At 48.9% G+C, this 23,295-nt stretch overlaps 1 protein-coding gene across 3 annotated transcripts; it reads left to right on the forward strand.

Moving 5' to 3' along the window:
• Positions 1–1,957: 1,957 nt before the first annotated feature.
• kansl1a (KAT8 regulatory NSL complex subunit 1a) lies at positions 1,958–21,517 on the forward strand. 3 transcript variants are annotated; one of them, XM_072666702.1, is made up of 14 exons: positions 1,958–2,432; positions 7,806–9,182; positions 15,346–15,487; positions 15,658–15,803; positions 16,079–16,199; positions 16,687–16,858; positions 17,605–17,793; positions 18,133–18,318; positions 18,657–18,814; positions 19,044–19,162; positions 19,261–19,324; positions 19,419–19,531; positions 19,782–20,040; positions 20,148–21,517. In XM_072666702.1, exons 2-14 carry the CDS (start codon positions 7,873–7,875, stop codon positions 20,304–20,306), a joined length of 3,138 nt encoding a protein of 1,045 aa, XP_072522803.1. In that variant the 5' UTR covers positions 1,958–2,432; positions 7,806–7,872; the 3' UTR covers positions 20,307–21,517. The 3 variants fall into 3 exon arrangements, with proteins under 3 accessions (XP_072522803.1, XP_072522802.1, XP_072522801.1); XM_072666701.1 differs by lacking the exon at positions 1,958–2,432 and adding an exon at positions 4,644–7,269 and having other exon boundaries at positions 15,658–15,779; XM_072666700.1 differs by lacking the exon at positions 1,958–2,432 and adding an exon at positions 4,662–7,269.
• The last annotated feature ends 1,778 nt before the right edge of the window (positions 21,518–23,295 follow it).

A 23,295-nucleotide genomic window follows, 5' to 3' on the forward strand; every position in this document is an offset into this window, starting at 1 on the left:
AAGAGGAGAGAGAGTGAGTAAGAGGAGAGAGAGAGAGAGTGAGTAAGAGGAGGGAGGGAGAGAGAGAGTGAGTGAGAGTGAATAAGAGGAGAGAGAGTGAGTAAGAGGAGAGAGTGAGAGAGTGAGTAAGAGGAGAGAGAGAGTGAGAGAGAGAGAGAGTGAGAGTGAGTAAGAGGAGAGTGAGTAAGAGGAGTGAAAGTGAGAGTGAGTAAGAGGAGAGAGAGAGTGAGAGAGAGAGAGAGAGAGTGAGAGAGAGTGAGAGGAGAGAGAGAGTGAGAGAGAGTGAGAGGAGAGAGAGTGAGTAAGAGGAGAGTAAGTAAGAGGAGTGAAAGTGAGAGTGAGTAAGAGGAGAGAGAGAGTGAGAGGAGAGAGAGAGTGAGAGAGAGTGAGAGGAGAGAGTGAGAGGAGAGTGAGTAAGAGGAGTGAAAGTGAGAGTGAGTAAGAGGAGAGAGAGAGTGAGAGAGAGTGAGAGGAGAGAGAGAGTGAGAGGAGAGAGTGAGTAAGAGGAGAGAGAGAGTGAGAGAGAGTGAGAGGAGAGAGAGAGTGAGAGGAGAGAGCAGGTGGGAAAATTGAATGGCGATGTCCGGGGCCCAAGCACCACAGCCTGGCAGCAGAGGAAGTGAGAGCAGCTGGAGGAATGAGTCGGTTGCTGGGTGTCAGGAGGCATATGCAAATTGAGCCGGCCTGAGCCGTGTGTGTGTGTGTGTGTGTGTGTGTGTGTGTGTGTGTGTGTGTGTGTGTGTGTGTGTGTGTGTCCTGAAGCATTTCTTCCAGCTAATACATTTCATACACACACACACACACACACACACAGGGCCGACTCGCAGGCCTAATGTGTCCCGACATCGACTTTATGAGCTGTCAGGTTCTGACAGGCCTCTCGCCTTTATGTTGACTGAAGCCTGAAGCCCACCGGCTGCAGAGAGGAGGACCCCCTCAGAGTGTGTCTCAGTGTGTGGAGCTCCACGAGTCAGAGGTGACATTTGGATCGTCCTGTCTGAGTCAGCTTTCCCCCAGTGAGACGGTCTGACCAGGAGCTCCGTTCTTATAGACACACACACTGTGATCAGTGAGGAGGGTGTTTCTAATAAAGTGGCCAGAGATGAAGCATGGAGTAGGTGTTTCTAATAAAGTGGCCAGTAATGAAGCATGGAGTAGGTGTTTCTAATAAAGTGGCCAGTAATGAAGCACGGGGTCGGTGTTTCTAATAAAGTGGCCAGAGATGAAGCACGGGGTCGGTGTTTCTAATAAAGTGGCCAGTGATGAAGCACATGACCGGTGTTTCTAATAAAGTGGCCAGCGATGAAGCACGGGGTCGGTGTTTCTAATAAAGTGGCCAGAGAGTGAAAGCACATGACAGGTGTTTCTAATAAAGTGGCCAGTGACGAAGCACGAGGTCGGTGTTTCTAATAAAGTGTCCAGTGACGAAGCACGAGGTCGGTGTTTCTAATAAAGTGGCCAGAGATGAAGCACGAGGTCGGTGTTTCTAATAAAGTGGCCAGAGAGTGAAAGCACATGACATGTGTTTCTAATAAAGTGGCCAGTGACGAAGCACATGACAGGTGTTTCTAATAAAGTGGCCAGAGATTACGCACGAGGTCGGTGTTTCTAATAAAGTGGCCAGTGACGAAGCACATGACAGGTGTTTCTAATAAAGTGGCCAGTGATGAAGCACGGGGTCGGTGTTTCTAATAAAGTGGCCAATTTGTGAAAGCACAAGGTTAGCCCTAATATCTAAATAAACTTTATAATAACTAAATATTTTATTATATTTATGATAATGTTTTAATGCACAGCAAACACACACACACACACACACACACACACACTCTATGTCTGCACGCGCCCCCTCGTGGTCTACGCTAGCGCGGCGCGCATCATTGGCGCCCTCTGGCGGCGGCGTCGTCGCTCGCGCGCGCTCCCCTCCGCTCGCGCGCGCTCCCCTCCGCTGTCCCCGCGCGCTGCGTCTGTTCGAGCCAAAGCTGAGGGAGACGGACGAGCCGCCATCTTCCGTGCGCTTCTCCCTCCAGCGATGAGCAAAATACGTCGAAAGCGGCGCTCTGTGACCCCTCAGATCCACCAATAAACTCGCCTACTGACGGGACTCGCAGTTGAGACCAAAAAAGCGGGTCGATGTTGTGCGGAAAACGGCCACTTTTTCCGGGGGTGGCGGCGGCGGTAGAGGAGGGGGGTGTTGGTGTTGTTCGCCGTCCTTAATCTGCTCCTCGCCCATTTCGCGATTACGGACCGATACCGAGAGGACTCCCGACTGCGAGCGGAGTCTGTACGTGGCAGAAGCGATGGGAAGCCCCGAGGACCTTTCCTGCGCGGCTCTGTAGCCTCGAATTGGCGTTTTTCCACCTTAAAAAGCTCCAGATACTGAAACCGAGTCGTCGCCGAAATTCCCCCGGACAGAGCGCGGCCGTCACGTGGTAAGGTTCCTCCTTTCCTTTGTGTGTGTAGAGGAGCGGCGGCGGCAGCTGCTGCTGCTAACAGGCTAACGTTACATAAACCTCAATAAACGAGTGAAATCCGGCCCTTTATGAGCGCAGAAACGCGGCGTGTCCTCCGGGTTTAGGCGCTGGCGTTGTGTGTAAACGACGGTGGGAGGGTTTGTGTTTCTAGCCCGAGTTTAGGTGTTTTTTTATAATGTTTATAAGATTATAATCGGGGTTGGGGGAGCTGGTTTGCACGGTGGTTTGCGGACAAACGTATAAACGTGAAAATGCAGCTTTTTTTAGTGGAGTTTAAGCGCGGAGGCGAGGTTCACGTAGATAACGCTACGAGCACTTGTTTGCAGCCTTGGCGCTATTGAAGGCTGTTTAATATTGAGCTTATTAATATGGCGAATTGGGGGTTGAATATGTGCATTATGTGCATGCCCGCACCGGGCGAGATGTTTAATGTGGGTAAGCAATATTTTTGGGTAGTTTGTGAGCACCTACGGTGCTAAAATCGGCGCTTGTGAGAATTTTTCCGTTCCACCTTAAATGGTGCAGTAGTTCCATTCTGGCGCCTGAGGCGCCAGAATGGAACTACTGCACCATTTAAGGTGGAACGGAAAAATTCTCACAAGCGCCGATCTTCCGCGCCTCGCCTTGGGTTGGGCTCCCTAAAACCGCAGACCAGTATTCAGATAACATCAGCAATATTTCCCTCCACAAATGTAACCCTCTTAAATCAAATTTCCACCAAAAAACCTACATTTTAACCCATTTAACGTCGCTATTATTTCACATTTCTACCGCTGGAAACGCCGAAGGCTCGTTAGCTCGTTAGCTCGCTAGCTAAAGCGCTCCTTACACTCGTTAAGTTGCTTCCATGTTTTACTTCACTTAAAACACATTTATTGGGGCTTTTATCGTGGCGAAATGCTCCACAAACTTTTTAAAGCCTTTTAAGGAAGATATTTCACATAATGTGAGGTAAAATCTTTTAAATTTGCGCCGGTTAGCCGCGGTGCTAAGCTGACCAGATGTGTGGGCTATTGCATAAGAGTCTATGGAGCGAGCCGTTTAGCTACCTAGCTAGCTGGCTAGCTGGAGGGCTGAGGTAATTGTCTACAGTTTGGACGATTATCGTGGTTAAAACGATAATATCACGATATTAATGTGATAATATAACTGGGAAATGTTTGAGACATGCTGCTAACTAACACTGGAGGGTAATTTTAGTAAGTTGTTTATGTAACGTGACTTTCCGGCCTGGTTTATTGAGTTGAATTGTATTAAATTAGTTTTTTTTCAGGTTTAATGTCTTGTAATCCACTTTGTCTGACCGCCCTGATTGTCCAGCTTGCAGTCAGATCACCTTATCCGAGCGAAGTGACGGGTGGATTTCACAGCTCGAGGGGGGAAAAAGTGCAAGAAAAGTGGCGCGAATTTCAGTTCTCAGCTTAAGAACTGCAAAAATATCACATAAAGTTCTTGTAGTGCCGCAAAGCGGTCGTTCCTCGTTGCCGCAGGCTGAGAATTCGGCCTGTTAATGGTGCCTAGAGAAGCACAGCGGTAAAAACAAAGGATGTGGTTCTTCTGTAGGTGCAGTGGATCCAAATGGAAACATCCAGCTGGGAAGCGTTGGATCGCTTGAGCCCTTGCTTTGGTGGTCATGCAGCAGCCACCTCCCCAAACGGTTCCACTTTTGCCTTTGACTTGAAGAACCCCTTTCAGAACTAGATCAGACCCGTCTTTTTGTAAGTGTGGGTCTCATGCGAGTCAGTCGTACCTGGATTCTGGCTTGTGTTTGTGCTGATTGCACTTGTGGTCGCTGAGTGTGTTCGACGTGTTGGTAGGTGCGTGTTCTCAGAGGGTTCTTTAGTAAAGAAGCCCTTATGTGGTTGATTATACCGGTGTGTTTTGGGATTGCAAGCTGTGGAGCCCGTTGGTGAACCCGTTGGTCGGAGGCTGGCCCCTATTTGCATTGGACACAACTGATGCGCAGTATTTCTTGTATTAAATGAAAACTTGGCCCCTTCAGAACATCTGTGAACATCTGAGCGCTGGTTGAAGGAGCAGTTTGGAGGAAAATCAGATGAACGTGGCTGATCAGCGAACCTCAGATGCAATCGATCGGCCAAGACTCGTAAAAATAGTGGACCATGTTTTTGGTGCTGTACATTTTGGACCATTTTTGGAAGGTTTTCGATACTGCTGTCTACAGAAGGTTTTCCATCATCCATTTTTGTAATGAGTGTGTGAGCTCGGAGTTGGGCTGGGCAACATGACGATAGTATAGTAGTATAAGTAGTTTTTAGGATTCTGTTGCTACTGATGTATTTATAGTGATAAATCTCGTGAAAATTGTCTTTAAATATCGTGGTCGTATCGTATTTGTATCACATCGCCCAGCCCTAGCTCTAAGCAGAAAGGGTGCTTTGACTCGTGACCGTAGTTAAATCCTTTTTTTCTACAGACGTTTTCCAGAAGGCTCATCCAACTGGTTTGTTAAGCAGCCAAAGGGTTCTTTGAGTTTTGTGTGGAACCATCGCCTCTACTGAAGAACCCTTCTTTTTCTTTTTAAGAGCCGGTAGCTCTGGTTCTTGGTTGCACATTAACCGGTTTCTCCGTGGCGTTTGCTTCTTTGACACATTAACCTACTTACACCTGTAGCACTTCATGGGCAGGTGGACAGACATGCTGCGTGGCGATTATACCGGTGTGTTTTGGGACTGCAGCTCTTTACGACGTGCATGCCGTGAGCTGTGGAGCCCGTTGGTGAACCCGTTGGTTGGGGGCATGGCCCGTGTTTGCATTGGACACAACTGACACGCAGTATTTCTTGTATTATATGAAAACTTGGCCCCTTCACAACATCTGTGAACATCTGAGCGCTGGTCAGCGACCTGCTTTTCATATTGCAGGCAGGGCAAAGGCCGCTGCTGAATAATGATTAATACATGATGTGTGCAGGGCTTTGTTGTGGTGTTTGAACAGGCTGAGGGTTTAAATTGCCCTCTCGTATAATGTAATATAATAACGACTGAAAACATGCTGTCCGCTGCCCGAGTCAAAACCCAACGTATTTACACATTGCTTAATCAGCCGTCAGCGGTTTGGCTCTGCCATCTCTTTCCGAGGCTATGATGGGGGTTTCAGCCTGGACCTCTTTTTGAATAAGGTAAAAAATACAGGTCAGCCAATCGGAGCAGAGCTTGTTTACGTATCTCAATCTGTAATAGATAAAGAGAGCTCTAGCAAATGGTCATGTAAATAAATCTGGAGCGTAATCCATGCCGCTCCTCTTCTTCCCCTCCCGTTTATCGAGCAGTCCGTGAATATAGGTTGCCTTGTTTGTGCACAGATTGTCTATCTCCAACACCTAAAGGCATATCTCTAATTCCACTGACACAGATGGTCTGCTAAAGAGAAGGAGGAGGAGGAGGAGGAGCGGTAGGGGAGAAAGAGGGGAGGACTCGACCTTATATAAGCATCAATGAAGTAGGATTTTCCCTCCTAAATGACCGCAGTAATGGTCACTTGTGTGCCAGTGGATGAGCCTCCAGCCCCCACCCCCTCACCCACCGAAGCTTTTGTTGAGGTCAATGAAGCCTCGCCCTGCTCACCAGTCTGAGTCCAAGTCAAGCAGAAGGTGAAGGACAGCTGTTCTTCATGCTGCCTTTTATCATATGGACCGTCTTAGCTGAAATGACGTGGAGCCAGTAGAGCGCAAATGATTTTTAAAGCCTAGTGTTATTTATAAAAGATGTGGGAGATTTTTGAGCGTGACTCTCTTTTGCATAGTGTTTTAGTCTTTAGTCTGAGGGCGCTCCTGATTTTTAATGGTAAAATCACCAGGGTTTGTTCTTGGGAGCGAAGCTGAAAGAGGTTTCACTGCTCACAAGTTTTCATATCGGATCACTTTTGATCCAGCCTGATCCTTTAAGATGCTAAAATTACAACTCGCAATATTACTGTACTACTGTACCAAACCTTAAACAAGACATTTTCTGCTGATATTTTTAATTTGCTGAATTTAATGCATTTAAAAGGGTGTACATGTAACGTTTTCTATGTTGTAGTTTTCCTATAATGTTAAATTCAGTAAATAGTCAGTAATTGTGCTCTACCTTCCCCGTAGCAGACTAGGCTTCACTTCTCCTGGCAGGCAGCCCGCTCTACACCAATAAGAGTCCTTGGGCAAGATTCCTACAACTCCCACGACTACATTGTCCCATCAGTATAACACGATTCGACAAACGTCGTAAACATTAATACATTAAAAAATGTGTTCTTATTTATACTTAAACGCTGTAATGCTCCGATCAGCCATAACATTAGCACCACGAATAGTGACCAGTGAACTGGAAAACCTTGATCGTCATAATCTGCAGTGGCTCCTGTCAAGGGATGGATGTATTGGGCAACAAGTGAACAGTCAGGAAGTGTTGAAGCAGGGAAAATGGGCAACTTTAACCAGAACCAGACTGTGATGTTCTAGACAGCTGGGTTTAGAACATCTCCAAAATGTCATGTGGCAGTTCCTGTGGGGTGTTCCCAGCATCCAGTGGTCAGGACCTTCCAAAAATGCTCCAAGGAAGGATATTGGTGAACCCTGGTGGACTGGCGTCAGGGTTCTGGGCACCCAAGGCTCACAGGTGCTCATCGAGGTCCCGTCCACCTCACAACCCGCAGGGCTTAAAGGATCTGATGCCCATGTTAGTCCTAGTGGTCACGCCAGCTACCACAGGACATCTCCAGAGGTCTTGTGGAGTTCATGTCTCGAATGGTCAGATCTGTTGTGGTGGCACAAGAGGGACTGTCACAGTATTAGGCAGGTGGTGTGTGTGTGTGTGTGTGTGTGTGTGTGTGTGTGTTACACATGTCAGGTAGGCGTAAAAATGATCATCTTAGCTGGTTCTGCTTGTGATGTGGACGTCAAGCCAGCTTGTCTGTGATTTGTCCATGTCCTTAACCTGCTAGTGGTGCCCGTGAGAGATGGCCGGTCAACCAGCAGCAAGTTAAGGACATCGCCAGCTCAGCGCTGAATCACTGTGGGATTTGTGACTCTTCCAGAAAATCATTTTAAGGAGAAATGCATAGCCTGCACGTGTGCAATCAGACCAGAGAGAGACAGGTTTGTCTTGTGACGTCCCAAAAACTGTCCCATTTATGTGCCTATGTGGCCTATGGCACTTCAGCCCTGCCCGTTCATGCTGAAGTTATAAGGGGCCCCTTCAGCCCGAACTACTTTCTGAGTTAGGCTCAGGACAGAACGGCCAGTCAGAACAGAAAAGTTAAAAAGTGTGGGCTATATGAAGTTGATCTTTATTCTGAGCTGTTGTCTTTCTCTCGTCTCTGTGCCCTTAGGCTCAGTAGGTGGGCCGGTGTCCCGGAGCGGAGGAGCAGGCTGGTGTTGCCCTTTCCCCAGCCCTGCATGGCTGCGATGGCGCCCGCTCTGACCGACGCCCCAGCCGAAGCCCGCCACATCCGCTTGAAGCTGGCCGCTGCCTCCTCCGGTCTCTCCCCCGGCAGCGCTGAGAACAACGGCAACGCCACCAATCTCCTCCTGTCCTCTTCCGTCTCCGCCTCCACTGCCACAGCCGCGAACGGCAAGCGCCGCCTCCCGCCGGACTCCGAGGACGGCTGCCGGAGCTGCTGTTGCAACGGCAAGGGCCAGCCGCAAGAGCCCCTGAGCCTGGGCAAGCTGCAGCCGCTGGTGGCGTCCTACCTGTGCTCGGATGTGGCGCCTGTGGCGAAGGAGTCTCTGAAGGTGCAGGGTGTCCTGAAGAGCCACAGCCTGCTGAACGGCTCGCTGTTCCACGGCGCTGAGGGTGGAGATTTCCTGCTGCGGAAGGCGCTGAGCGGAGGCGGACAGGCGAAGGGACTAGTCAACGGAAGAAGAGCAGTAGGAACAGGGGGGAGCGCCATGGTTCCTGTTAACGGCCTAGCCAAAAAAGCGGCCGTGCCCAGCACGGCTCTGCCTGAGAAAGGTTGCGTTGCCACGGTGAACGGAGACAACACGAAACCTCCGACCAGCGGCGAAGCTTTGCTGCCCCTGTCGTCGAAGTCGGGAGATGTCATGCCTTTGATTTCTGCACCGCGGGGTGACGGCAAACACCAGAGGGAGTCGTTGGACGTCTTTAGTCGAGCGCCAGAGGACACGGGTCTTGCCCCGCACAGTTTGGAGGTGAAATCCGAAGCGGGCTGCCCGCCCTCTTGTGGCCGGTTACAATCTTCCAGATCCAGAGCGCTTACGGAAACGAGCAGCGACAGCACTGACCGCCTCGAAGACCCCCAGGCTTCCCAAGCCCCTCGCTGCCCTTCCCCCACCTCCTCCCTCAACCTGGAGGCTCTGCTGCAGGAGCGGGCCCAGCAGAGCCGACGCAGGCACACGGACCTCTCGGGGCGGCTGCAGCGCCTCTGTAAAAGACTGCAGGTGGTGCAGGCAAAGCAGGTGGAGCGGCACGTCCGGCAGCAGGTCTCTGGATTTCTGGACTGTGCCCTGACTCAGAGCTTTGCCTTCAGCCGCAGAGCCGACTTGCATACGGACTCCCTGGGCCACTTCCTGAAGGGAGGCTCCGTCCCGTCCGAGCTGGAGAAGTTGCACCTGAGCGGTAGCACTAACCTGCGGACAGCGGAGGCGCAGTTTGACTCGGACGCCACGGAGAGCAGCTCGGGGGGCGAGAGTGACGTGGAGGAAGAGGAGCTCTCCAGGGTGGACATTGAGCAGAGACACGTCAAACTGTAAGTGCTTTTGCTGTGAGCTTTAGTCGCCGTGTGATTTCGGAGTAGGAGAGCCAGAGCATGCAGACCCAGCCGCTCCGAGACTTATTCGTGAATCGTGGTTCCCTGCGTTCACCATCTGCCCTGCAGGCGTGCTACCACAGCGCAGGGTTTTGGGAAAGAACATGCAGGGCTGCAGACCACGCAGATATTAATGAGCAGATGGAAGTGGCACTCGCACAGATAGCAGCTGTGGTTTCCACTACAGCCGTGTGGAGAGCAGTTTCACCAACACGTGGCTGTTTGAGGCTTTGCAGTAACAGTAACTTCCAGTTTCCATCAATAAAAATTCATAATTTGCACTTTATATAATGAGCTTCTCCATGCACACTGTTCTAGGCTGTTGTAATGAGCTAATGAATCTTAAAATGTAGATTATATATATATATATATTTATAATGCAGTGGTATTGAATATGAATCATTATTTCTATTATTATTTTTGAGGTTTCTAATACAATTTTCACTTTTATGAGCCAGAGCTTAGATAAAGTTGCCCGATATGTGACTTTTAGGGTGTGTTTATGCTTCTCAACCCTGCTGTGACCGAGACGGCCTGAGCAGGTGGGTCTCGGCCCGTTTCTAAACGAGCTCAGGTGCTGTTTGTTTGGAGTATGAACACCTCAGTCTTCTGTCTGAGGCTTCAGCATAGTAAGGCTGTGTCCCAAATCACACACTTCCACCCTACTGGGACGCAGCCACAGCAGCTTTAAGGTACGCTGTTCTGTGATCAAATTAGCATAACTACTATTATAAGTAGTGTGCTTATCAGAAACCTGGTTTAATTCTGATATCGAGGCAGTGTGGTGTAATAAGACGGAGGGTTTATGGCTCCGGCGGTTAGATATTAAGTTTTGTAAGCATGACACGCTGGTTTCTTCGGACCGATGTAACTGCTAGGAGAGCTGAGCAGCCGTCTTTAAATTATATGACAGGTGGCAATCACCGAGGTCCAAGCACTGAGTGCCATTAAGGACCCAGCCAAGCACAAGTGATGGGCAGGGTGTTTAGCCTGGTCTGATTCATGATGAATTTGCATATCCCACTGACCTGATTATCCTTGTCCCGCTTAGGAAGAGTTTGCTTTGTTCTCAGTGTGAATCGACAAGGACTGGTCAGGGATGCCCTTATATAATATTTAACATGGGGAGAATTTCTGCATCAGTAGATTTGGCCGCTAGCAGAAGCTGATATGCTATATGAAGTAATTGGTGAACTCCTGAAGAGCGGGATTCTTAGATGACTGCACTAATATGTGTTTTATTCATTTTAATGAAATTAGGAAGCTCTACTAATACAATATTATATTCTCATTGAACTGATCCAGGTGGATCCGCTCCCAGTTGTTAAACTTCTCAGTTTGCACATGTTCATGCTCGTCTGATTTCTAAATTTAGCGATATTGGAACGATATCAGAAGGTTTTTGAGTGATCTCTCATAACATAAACGCTCGAACCTTCTCGACTTGACGAATCTCAGTTTTGATTAAGCCCTAAATTTTACTGGGTAATCCTTTAAAATGGGTCTGTTTGCTGTTTGTGAGGCGACTCCAGTCTGTTTCAGAGCTAGAGCTGTGATGTGCTTTACATGTGCTGTATGTTTAGGTCCTGCGTCTGCAGCTGCGTGCCCCGGATGGCGAGCGTGGGCCTGTGAGGGTTTACTCTGTGAGCTCATAGATCGTGCAGTCACAACACCGTCCCGTCTGAAGTCGCTTTCGCCCTTCCTCCTCAGAAAACTCCAGCCAGGTTGAGTTTCCTGTTTGCTTGCAGAGAGGGGGAAAAGGCCTCGATTTGCCCCCAGAACAGGACCCTGTTTGTTGCAAGACCCAGCAGATATGATTTTACCCTCTCGTTTGGGTCTGAGAACCTGTGACTTGGTCTTACTGGTTGAGCTCCGCGTCCTTTAAGGCAAGTTTAGCAAACAAGGCCGAATTCACACAGTCCCACACCTCCGACGGTGAGTCATGCAGTGTCAGGAACCACATCAGCAAGTCTCTTCACAAGTCCGATCACTATTGCTGAACGTCTCCTCACGGTGCGTGAGGCGTCATGCTAATTTCTGGGGGACTCTGGGTAACTGATCTAACCCTAACCTTATCTTGGCTTATCGACGGTCCCCTGGCCTGTAATTTAGTTCGTTAGTTCGTTCGCTTAGGCAGTCGTTCAGAGGAACCGAAGGCAGCTGAAGTCCGCTGCTGTCGTGGTCGAGGGGGTGTGTGGTGTTCGTGTCGCAGGACGTTGACCCTGGATGTGTTGTTTTTTTTTTTGTTTTTTTTTTTTCAAAAGCAAACGTTGTGGTCTCAAATCAATATGGGCCTCAAACCCGTCCTGTTTGATCTGTAGCGGTGTTGAAGGTGAAGCGTGCGACGCTGCTCGTCTTTTGCCGCCTTTTGGGTTTTATCTTTTTTTGGGTTTAACAGTTTAACCTGTCTGCTAATTAATACGAGAGTTAAAATACTGAGAAGGAAAGGCGGCGTCTTCAGGCTGTACGTTTATAGTATGGTTCGTTAGAGTTGTTGTTTTAGCACATTGCAGAAGGAAAATTTACATTGTGGACCTACAGTACCATCAAAAGTTTGGACACCTGGTGGAATGTGTGCCGATCGTCTTAAAAACACAGGATCCAGATGCTGGAGTGACCATGTTGTCGTATTCAAAAAAAGAGGACACTGAGGACACGTGGGGATGTCGTGGCTAAAGGGCTATCGAGTAGGTGTAAGTTGTAGGGCCGTGTGTGTGTGTGTGTGTGTGTGTGTGTGTGTGTGTGTGTGTGAGGGTGGAGATACCCCTCACCCAGTTGTCTAGATCATCACAGTCTGGTTCTTGCGCTTGCTCTTTGTTCCTGCTCCCACACATTAACTGCAGGAGCTGACCTGATATCCCTCCCCTTAAACGGGGTCAGCGTACGGCGTCCCCCTCCCGTCCTCGCTGCTCCGAGTGAGGGAAATGTACAGAGAGGAGAGGAGGAGGGGCTTGACTGCTGTAGCCTGTTTACCCCCCCACCCCCCCCCCCCACCACTCTGTGTGAACTCGGCCCACTCGTTTGTTATGTAACTTTTTTCCCCTCTCGCTCTCTCTCGCTCGCTCGCTCGCTCTCCCTCCTTCGCTGTCTCTGCTCCGCCCTCCCTCTTCTCCTCGTTTTTCTCTCCCACTGCTCGCCCATTATCTCCTAATCTCTTTCCCTCGTGTCCTTTTCTGCCCTCCTTCCCTTCTAATTTATTCCTTTCTCTCTTTTTTTCCTTCAGTAATGACTCGAGCATTCCAGCTGCGTTTGACCCCTTACTTCTCTCGCTCGCTCTCTCTCTCTCTCTCTCTCTCTCTCTCTCTCTCTCTCTCTCTCTCTCTGCTTTGGTTAGTTTTAAGTTCCACTGTGCGGCGAAGTGCTTCACTGTTCACTCAGGAAATATCCTCAGCTAGTTTGTATTGGGGTCCTAAAGATCCCTCTTAGCTTAAAGACTCCCAAATACAGAAGTCAGTCTGGAGACACAATTCTCCACACTGGAGGGTCTTCAGTCTGCGTTTGAGGACAGCGAGCGATTCTGCTGTTTGGACACCCAGGGGAAGCTCGTTCCACCACTTCGGTGCAGGACAGAAAAAGTCTGGACGCTCGTCTTCCGTGGATTTTGAGGGATGGCGGGTCGAGCCGAGCCGTACTTGAAGCTGGAAGGGCTCTTGGTGCAGTTCGTCAAGTACAGAGGGTCTGGTCCAGTCTTGGCTTTCCGTCGCTGGGCAGCCGATACACTCTGAGGCTGCAGTGCCGGGTCTGCTGCACCAGCTAAAAGATGCCTGTGCCGACCAACGTTGCCGAGAGAGAGAGAGAGCTGTCTACCTACCTGGAGAGAGCATAGCCAATTGTGCTCTCTCAGACTCCGGCTGCTGATGGCAGAGCGGCATGGTTTGGGAATCGAGCTTGCGCCTGAAACACCAGCCCTTTGCCATATGGGGTTATAGTTGAGTGGTGTGGTCGTAGCTGGGGAGAGCTTCATCTAAGCAGCCTTTAGCTACTGTCCTGGAGTCTGTCCTCGTTTCAGTTCCTTCAGGTTTGAGTTGCTCGGCTTGCTTGTGTGCTTCACTGTAGATCCCACCTTCCTGAGAAGCTGCTGCTCATAAAAACCTGAAGTGTGTGTGTGTGTGTGTGTGTGTGTGTGTGTGGTAATGACTCATGATTGACCTTTTTTGAGTTATGGTCTTTAGACAGGTAGGCAGATTGATGGACTGGTGGATTTGGTGTTAGTGTCCAACAAAAGCAGCAAAAGAAAGCTTTCCACTAGATTTTGGAGGAGCATTGCTGTGAGGATTTGATTGCATATAGTGACGAGTGTTAGTGAGGTCAGGATGTTGGAGGAGGATGATGATTACCACCCCAACTCATCCCAGAAGTATTAGATGGAGCACCGTCATCCATCACTCCAGAGAACACAGTTCCTCCACTGCTCCACAGCTCAATGCTGGGGGGCTTTATACCCCTTTAGCCCACACCTGGCATTAGGCAGCATGGTGCCAACAGGGTCATCAGTGCGTATCTGCTTCAGAGAGTCCTAATCTATTGGCAGTACTTCTTTATTACAGGAACTTAAATTCACTAAACAGTAAATTCTAGGAATGTAAAATAATTGTGTGTGTGTGTGTGTGTGTGTGTGTGTAGTGGTCCACACTCTGGACTGGTATCTGTGGTTGTTGGTCTACTGGTGTGTAATATCTGGTTTATAGTGGGTGAATGTGCTGCTGTGGGGCAGTGTGTTAGCATTAGCGTTAGCCTCCACGCCACGGTTCTGAACGGGTTCTTCAGTGCTGGTTTATAAAGAGAGAAAGGCGAGTGAGCGGTTCTGCGGTTCTCCCGCTGGTAAAACAGAGCGTTTCAGTGAGAGTTTTATAAAGGGTCAGATATTATGGTCTGTTTTTAGGTTCCACTGTAAAATAGCTCCACACTGCAGAACCTCAACTCCCTTATTTACCTTCTGAGAACGTCCGCACTGCTGCTGCTGCTGCAGCCGGCTGGGGGTAATGTCCGTTAATAGCACCTTGAGGACAGCAGATGGCGCTCTGAACACTGTGGTTAAAACAAACACTCAGAGCTGGATTAGGATTAAAATAGCCGATATCCGATCCATTAAAATATGCCTTGATCAGCCCCGCTCCTGATCTACTGGATCTGCTCGGCTCGAGACATCCCTAACATTCTCTACACTGAGTTTCAGCAGCTAGGTGACATTGCTGGTGTGATCTGGGTGCTTGCTAGAACCTTGAGACAGGTTAGTGTGAGGGCTGCTGTTCCTGTTCTCCTCTAAAACCAGACCCAAATAAGTGGCTTGTTTTGCAGTCTAGTCTCGCTGTGTTCGCTCCATGGGAATGTGCTGAGAGGGAGGTTCAGGGTGGAAGGGACTGAAGGGTGTGTTGGAGTGCTTTGTGCAGTGAGGGCAGATGGTATGGGGTGATGTAAAGCTCGTCATAGGCTGTGGGTGGGTGGCGGGGGGTGTGTGTGTGCACACCTCATGCTCATGTTATGAGCATCCAGAGTTGCTTGAAAAACCAGTTTGATGTCAGTAGCAGGATTTTGAAGATGGTGTGTGCGCACATAAACACAGATATTAGTTTTTACACTTTTATTAAATCAGTTTTTAATGATAAAAGGACCAACAGAAAGGGGTGCACCTAAAAGTGTAGCAATTTGAGCAGGGGTGACCCTAAGGTCATAGCATTGAGCAGCATTGAGCTGTGAGGTCCTCTGATCACCTTTAGGGATGAGCTGAAGTGGCTGCCAACCCTCCAACATCAGTACCTCACTGCATGCCAGTTGTATGATGGCTTAATGCAATCAAATCATCCCACAGCAATGTTCCAACGTCTAGTAGAAGGTAGAGGCCTTCACTGCGGTAAAGTGGGACCAACTCCCGGCTAATGCCCTTAATTTCAGGGGACAAAAGCTCTGGAGGACCGTGTGAACTCCTCGGTGGTCACAATACACCGTTCAGCGATGGGTTAGGAGCGCTCTCGCCTTTCTGTGCGATCACCCGACTGTCCTTTGCTTATTGTGGGACATGGACTGTGTGACGTCCCACAGCATTGTCCCTGTTCGTGATGAGATGAGGGTGTATTGATGAGTATTGTTCTCCTGTGTGTCTCAGGTGGAGAAGAGCAGAAGGACGATTCGCTCTGGAGAGAGCCTCCATCATAAGCCGCTGGACGTGGCTGCAGGCCCACATATCGGACCTGGAGTACCGCATCCGCCAGCAGGCCGACATCTACCGGCAGATCCGCACAAGCAAGGTCAGTCCCCGAATTCGTCACCACCAGTTCCCAGCACCAGTGCAGCTCCACCACATCTTTGGACCGCTAACTGCTAATTCATCAGCACGTGTAAAACCCTCTGTATTTGGATGGCTGCCGTCTCCGCAGTGTGTGAAGGTGATGTTTGTTTGTCTGCCTCACCCGCACAGGGCTCTGTGGAGCTGGGAGACACTGCCACCTCAGGCCAGACCAGGGCAGATAAAGCAGACCCCCTGTCCACCCAGAGTGCCGCAGAGGGTCTCAGCCAGTTCAGCAGGTCTCAGACTGACCGGTCAGTGAACAGCTTCCTCCACAGGTAACAAAAAACGAGCAGCGCCTGATTAATCAGTTCGTCAGGAGAACTCTCCTCACATACACACCTTTCCTAGCTTCTCTTTAGCTCCTACTTCGGAAATTTGGCATCCCCTGCTTTTAAGGCCCTTTTAAGGTTGTGCAGATAGGCCAGAGTGTAAAACTGCCCTTGCTCTGAGATACAGACCTAGATACAGCACCAGGGACATTGATGATGATGATGATGGAGTGGAGACCATTGCTGAGGTCTGTGTGGGTTTGGCTCTCTCTTTCTCACAGTGGCATGACTGAGGTTTCTGCCTCCGACAGCAGCTGCACGTCTGCCCGCGTTCGGCCTCTGACCAGCTGCAAACGACGGCGCCTTATTCAACCCAGCACGGTCCAGAACCTCAACGGCAAGGTGAGCGAGAACCAGGGACGGGTTCTGCCTTTTAAAACGATTAAAGATGTTCGCGTAACGCTGGATTGGGTGGCTGTGGATTTGGGTAGTGCGGTGGTACATGCAAAGGAACGTGCAGGAGCGCCCACTTTGCCAACCGTTGGTGTTCATTAACGTGTATACACACACACACACACACACACACACACGCTCTACTAATACGTCTGGTGTTGACGCAGCGCTCGTGGACAGTAGTAAAAAGTTCTCCGGAGGGTCCGTTTACTCGGTTTGCTGAAGATTTTATGAAGGTGTAATGAGGTGTGTGTGTGTGTGTGTGTGTGTGTGTGTGTCCTGGTGTGTTTCGACGCAACTCTGTAGCTCTAAAATTAGAAGTGGTCGCTCTGGCAGGGGCGGTTAATCCCTCAGCGCTCCTCTGTGCTCGTTGTGATGTAAACACTGTATCTGTACGTGCAGCCGCGAGGCATTACTTCCCCTCTTCCCTCCGCAGGTACAGAGAGTGTGTTGTTCTCCGACGAGACAGTGTGACGTGAACGCCTCCTGCGTGATGTGTGGGGGCGACCGCCTCCCGTCCAAAGCAGAACTGCCGTATGAGCGCCCTCTGGTGGAGAGGGTGGCCCTCCACGACCCCAACATTCATCCCACGCTCTCCCTGCCGTCAGGTACTGAGACACTCGCCCCAGTAGAGAGGCATCTTTCAGTTTCCTTTTTCACTCACTGAGTGTTTAGATGCTGACTGGGTTGGGGAGTGTGGATACAGTGGAGCGATATGTTGAAATATCAAGAAGTTTGATGAATTTCCATAAAAATAGTGAATTAAAATACGACAGAAGATGATGATTAGTCCACACACTGCATTGCAGTTGTTTCGGCCAGCCAGGGCTAATTCTAGTGCAGTAAAACATGCAGTGGTTCAGTGTTCAGGTCCAGATAGTCAAAGAACATGTATATATTATATATAATGTGCTGTGTGTGAGGAAGGGGTGGGCCGTACCGGTCCAGGGGGTCGGATTCCTGCAATTTTGCTTCTCCTGCTTAAGCACACCTGTCTTGCAGGGTTTAGTCGGTCTGTTGGAGTGGAGAAATTAGCAAGCTGTGCTGGACTCCCCGGCTCCCGTTTCCCACCCCTGCTGTTTAGTCCCATGATTTAGCTGGCTTTCATACGTTCCATTTTATTGAGGGATAAAAAGAGAGAATTGGTGGATATTTATTTTTTTTTTATAATCCATGTTTATTTCATATATATCATTTTTTGGGAGGTTTGTGTTCTTTTTAATGGGCGAACATTTTGGCCAGATTCGGGCCCCTTTTGACGCTGATCTCAGAATAACTAGCTAGTAATGGCAGGTATTATTAGGTAGCTCTGCAGGTGTTTATTGATGGCTCTCTCTTTTTCCTCCCTCTCCAGACATGCCTCTCTGTGTGCAGTTCCAGAGAGTGCTGAAGTCCCACTGGCAGACTCGGCGTGTAGAGAAACTGAAGCCTACGAAAAAGATCTCGCTCAAACACAAGGTCTCCCTCTTCTCCTCGTCTTCATCAACGTCCGCACTGTCCAAACACAAGTTCAGGCTCTCCAACTCGCACATGGCTGCAGTTAGTGAGTACACTCTCATTCTGACACACACACACACACGCGGTCAACCGCTACCACGGAGAGCTACACAGACTATAGAGGCACCATCTGCTCGGATCGACGTCACCATCAGGAATAGAATTGTGGTAGATTGCTGCTGTCTGTAGGAAGGACTCTGATACTCATTATTCAATATTTACTAATTCTATTAATGTTATTTATTCAATATCTACTAATTCTTTAAATATTTATTTTTATTCAGTACCTGTCTTGTATGGGATGTAAAATGGAAGCTGAGCACGTTGTGTTTGAAGCAGACCGGCCGTTTTCACTCCCTCCTCTCCTCTCTCTCAATCTCTGCAGGGTTGTCTCGTCATAAGAGCAGGTCCGAGAAGGCGCGGAGGCAGCAGGCTGAGGGCAGCGTGCATGTGCCTGCGCTGGACACGCACACCACACCTCCCACACACACCCCCTGCAGGACGGAGCGCCTGCTGGACAGGAGCCTGAACCGCAAGAGGACCAGAGAGCACTCGCTGGACAGAACCGAGTGTGAGTTCTTCTCCATGGCCCTGGTTTCTGCTTCAGTTTAGCGTGTGCTGTTTGGTCAGATTCCTAATGGGCAGTTGAATTTGGTGCCGCACACTGGACTCGCACCTGAACCTGCCCAGAATATGACAACAGGCCTAGTCTGCACTGCAGCAGGGTAGTCCCTGCTGTATGACCAGTGTCCTCAATAATGCAGGTCTACAAAGCGTGAGCGCTTCATGAGAGCACTGGTCTTTGATATCATGGGGTTATAAAGTGGCTCTATTAGAGGACTGTTGATCAGTCTGTGCTTCGTCTCGTTTCATATTTTGGCATCACACTCTCTCTTTCTCTGCTCTCAGCCCCTAAGCTGCTGATGGACGCGGGAAGCCCCTGTCCGTCTCAGTCCAGCACACAGCCGTCCACCCCAAGCTCCCTGAGCAGACAGCTGTCCCTCCCCACAGACATCTCCACGCCGCTGGCCTCCAGCAGCCAGCCTGGCTCTGGCTCCGGCTCCATGGTTCGCATTGTTTCATTATTAGATTTGATTGCTGCTTGTTTTTGTTGCGGTCAGGCAAAAACCTTGAATCTCCGCTGTGCAGGACTGTGACTGACTGCTCCAATGCTTTGTTGCCTTCTTTGACTTTTAACCCACTGTAAATCACTTTGATCTGCATTATTAGTATAAAAGATGCCATGAAGTCATCATGGTTATTAATGTTAATAATAATAATAATTCTCCTTTGCAGCCAATACGAAAGAGGAGAAGTGAAAACTCGTTTGACATCAACAACATAGTCATCCCCATGTCCGTGGCGGCCACTACCAGAGTGGAGAAGCTTCAGTACAAGGAGATCATCACACCAAGGTACAGAAGACTGTTTAGCGTAGTGCAGATGATCACAGTGGAAATAGAGTCTTTAGAGTGGTTTTTCACATCATAACCCAAATCTGCTTCGGTTGTAGTTGGAGGGAGGTGGATGTGCTCTCCAGACCTCTCTGCGATGAGGATGAAGACGAAAACGTAGAGGTACGGACGCTCTCCTCAGCACACTGGAGCTTTTCCCTCTCCTCAGATTTGCCGCTCTGCTCACTGCTCTGTTTGTGTGTCTGTGTGGCTGCAGGTGGAGGACGTGTCTGACGCTGCTTTCTCGCAGCTCCATCAGAAGTATGAGGATCAGGAGCGCTCTCGCTGGAGGTGGACAGCTCAGACGCCAGCCACGAGGAGAGGCAGCAGGTACGCTAATCCCGTAGCTCTAAATCTTGCAGCGGTGCATAACTGACCCCAGATTCTGTCGCTCAGCCAAGACATGTCTGGTATCTGACGTATCTGCACGCCTGTAGTTTACAACCGGAGATGCTAGGCTAACGTTGCTAACAAACACTGCACTGTCAACAATCTCATTTCTGTAAACGCACCCCAGACTAAAGGAAGTCGCACCGTCTTCTAAAGCACACCTTTCTGTCCACCCATCGCTCCCCCGCAGGTCGTACAAGTCTTTGGATGGGCGGACTACGCCGTCTCTGAGCGGCACAAACCCGTCGACCCCTCAGCCGTCGTCCCCGGACACCGGGCACTTCCACCTGCTGCAGGATTACGGCCCCGTCCCATCCCCTCTGAGCCCTCCCAGCCCTGATACGCCCTGCTCCCGCGACGCACACACACCTCACTCAAGAGACGCCCACCGGCTGGGTTACAGCGAGGACACGCGCTGCTCCACACCAGACTGCACTTACGAGGAGAAGGTATGTGAGAGCTTAGGAAGATCCAAGCGTTGCTAGGAAGTTTGCGCTGGGATCAGAGGTGCTGTGGTGGCTCTGACGTCTTCTGGGGTTTTGTTTGTGTCCTGCAGACGGTGCAGCCGTGGGAGCACAGGAGTTTCCCCCTCTCCGAGGACCCAGTCGCGGAGCCCCAGACGGAGCCGACTCCCCACCACCAGAGACTCCCCCTGGGCCTTCGGACCACCAGCCACTGCAGAGCCGGCTCAGAAAGCGAAGCTTCTTCACCGTGACCAGCACGCACTGCAGCACGAAAGCCCCCACCCACGTACTGGGGACCATTTAAAACCACACCCCTTCTGGCATTAATGACACAAACAAACAAACAAAAAAATACAAACTTGTACTAAAATCAAACCAAGAGATGCTAACGGACTTCTGTTGTTTGATATTCAAACATCAGCCAAATATTTTCACAGTTTTTAGTGAACATCAAGGAACGTAGAAATCTAAACCTGTCTCCTGAGGCCGTCTTTTCTCACAGGGAAAAAAAAGTTAAATGTATGGTTAAAAAAAACCTCAAAAAAAACAAAAACATGCGTAATTATTCTTATAGTCAGCTAAACTATGTTCTTGGTGTGGTATTCTAACCTGTCAGGTGATCACTTCGTAGCGCACTATGTAGCAGACTTCTGGAAGGGGGCTTGGCCAAAAGGGTGTTTCCCTGCTGACTAGTTTGTGTATGCTTGTTCTGTGGAGTGACGACGACCAAATCCAGACGATGTAGGTTTCCCCTCCTCATTAATCTCAACTAATAGACACGCGCCCGAGCGTCCTCAACTAGAAGCACTTGTCTGTCTGCACACGGTCTCTCTGTCTCCTCTGCACTCTTTCAGCTGCCCTGTCTGTCTCCAATCACCTCCCGGATGCATCAGTGTTGACCTACAAGCATCAGAAATTGCGGTGTGATTCTACATCATGTAGATAATTCACAGCTGGGGTTCGTCACACACGTTCTGGAAGTTCTGCTGAGCTCCATCAAAGTTCCTCAGCTCTCCATGGCCTCCTCGTCCCTTCTTCCTTCACGCCCCACATCTCCCACCTCCCCGATCCTCCTTACTCTCAGGTTCTGCAGTTCTACAGGCGCTCGTTTCTCTCCAGTGAAGCTTCTGTTTATTCTTGTTCACAGTTTCTGTGCTGAAAGCAGCAGCAGCAGCAGCTCTGATCTCCGTTTCCATTTCCTCTCCTTCAGCACTGTCGCCCGGAGTAACTACTGGCTATGCAACTCGCCGTTTATTATGGTTGTATCATCTCATAAACTCGTCCGCGTTTGTCTTGATTTTTCCATTCGATCACAGTCTTGTTTTTCTCCTCCATGGTCTTTGTTTCTGTAGTTACTCAAGACAGGTTTCATCGTCTGTTTTAATTGTTTGAAAAATTTAAATCATTTGCAGGAAAAAAAGGCTTGTAAATAGTACCATTAAAACAAGTCAAACCCCTCAAACCGAGTGACCGTCTGCTGTCTTGGGAGGGGGGGGACTGGGGGAGTAGTGCTGGGTCACACGGTTGGTTGAACCTCCTCTAATCCAGCATCACTGCTGCAGCTAGTTCAGACCCTGTCCACGCACATCCGGATGGTTTGAGAAGTGCAGTCCCTTAAACCTCTTATACGTGCATACAGTTCCTCATAAAGGCAGACATCAAAGCACCACTAAGAAGAAAACACAAAGGTTTAATCCCAAATTACACACTGCTCCCTATGTAGTGCACTGGACACGTCAGGAAGGACCAGATTCTGAATCTAAACAGTGTTATTTATATATCTGTAATATCGGTAATGACTGTTTCGTTATTCGTACGTAGAAATCTGATAGTTCACTATAGAGGGAGGAAGGATCTTAAGATCGTATTAGAAAAGCTTTGTTTTGTAGCTTTACTGGGATTTTTAGCTGCTTTTATTGTGCTATTACTTATTAATATTAATAATCTTATTGATTAAATGTGTCAAATTGAGAGCAGAGACTGTCTGAGAGTCTTTGGATGTGAAATATGGAAAAGTTATGTTGTACAAGTGTAAGAACTGAATGTGAAACACCTGGAGATCACAAGCATTTCAGACTTTTGCCAACAGGGGGCGACACAGTCACATTCAGTTATTACGTTTGGAGCTACGTGGATCTGAATCTAGAAGAGTCAAACCTGTCCCTTCTAGACCCCCTCGGATAATTACACCTCCCTCAGTAGTGGGTGCCCTGTGTGAGCCCTCTGAGGTTGGGCTGGGTGTTACTGTTGCGATACTTTAATTAGTTCATTTAGGCTCTGATTAGGGTTTCAGAACTGACTGCACTGTTTATTAATAACAGAACTGATTATGGTAGCAGTAAAATATCGTTCGTACTGCCCACTTCTGCTTTAAAATACAATCTGAAATATTTGGAAAACATCCAAACATACTTTTAAAAAAGAGCCAATTTTATTAATATTCAATTATTAGTTTATTGCTGAATAAAAACACTTCAAGTAAGCAGCCTTTTACCATAAATTATACAAATGATAAATAAAAATAATTAAAAATTTTAGATTAGGTGACGATTCTGTAGATCTTTAAAATTTGTAATACTTAAGTGGTTCTTAGCTCTAAAAATATTTTAAGAGGGTATTTTTAAGTAATGTGAACAAATCCTAGCTAATATGATCATAATTTATTGTATATAATTTTAGGCTACTTGGCTGCAGGTGCATAGAAATTGAGAATCGAGGGGATTAAAAAATTCGCTTCAGAAAACCACATCATTAAAAGTGATGAGTTGTCAGAGGAGTCCAGGTTTGGGCCACATCGCCGGGGCTATCAGGGTAGATTCTACTTAAATCTACACATCTGCAGGACGGACGTCACTAGGTAAAAGGTAAAAAGGTGGGTACAGGATCTCCTAAGTGGTTATAAGCGCTGATTCTTGCTCCTAATCCTCCCACCCTTTTCCCAAAAGCTATTAAAAAAGGGGGGCAGGAGCTGCAGTAAGAGCTAAGACCCAGTAATACCTTCTTGGCCCTGTGAAGGAGGAAAGATGCTCTGCTGCTGACATGACCTTGAACTCCGTTTAGCTGGATCGGTTTTACCCTGAGAGCCGGTGATGTCTTATTTTGGGGGGGGGGGGCTTTTGATTGGTCAGTTTGGGTACAGTACAGTAAGGTTCTCAGTGTTCTTTGCCAAAAGTTACCATAGATAAGACCCTCAGCCCTGAGCTCCTCCTCCGAGCCGCCACCTAAATAATACAGACGACA

Source organism: Salminus brasiliensis, chromosome 22 (assembly GCF_030463535.1).
Source record: "Salminus brasiliensis chromosome 22, fSalBra1.hap2, whole genome shotgun sequence".
Taxonomy (NCBI): Eukaryota; Metazoa; Chordata; class Actinopteri; order Characiformes; family Bryconidae; genus Salminus; species Salminus brasiliensis.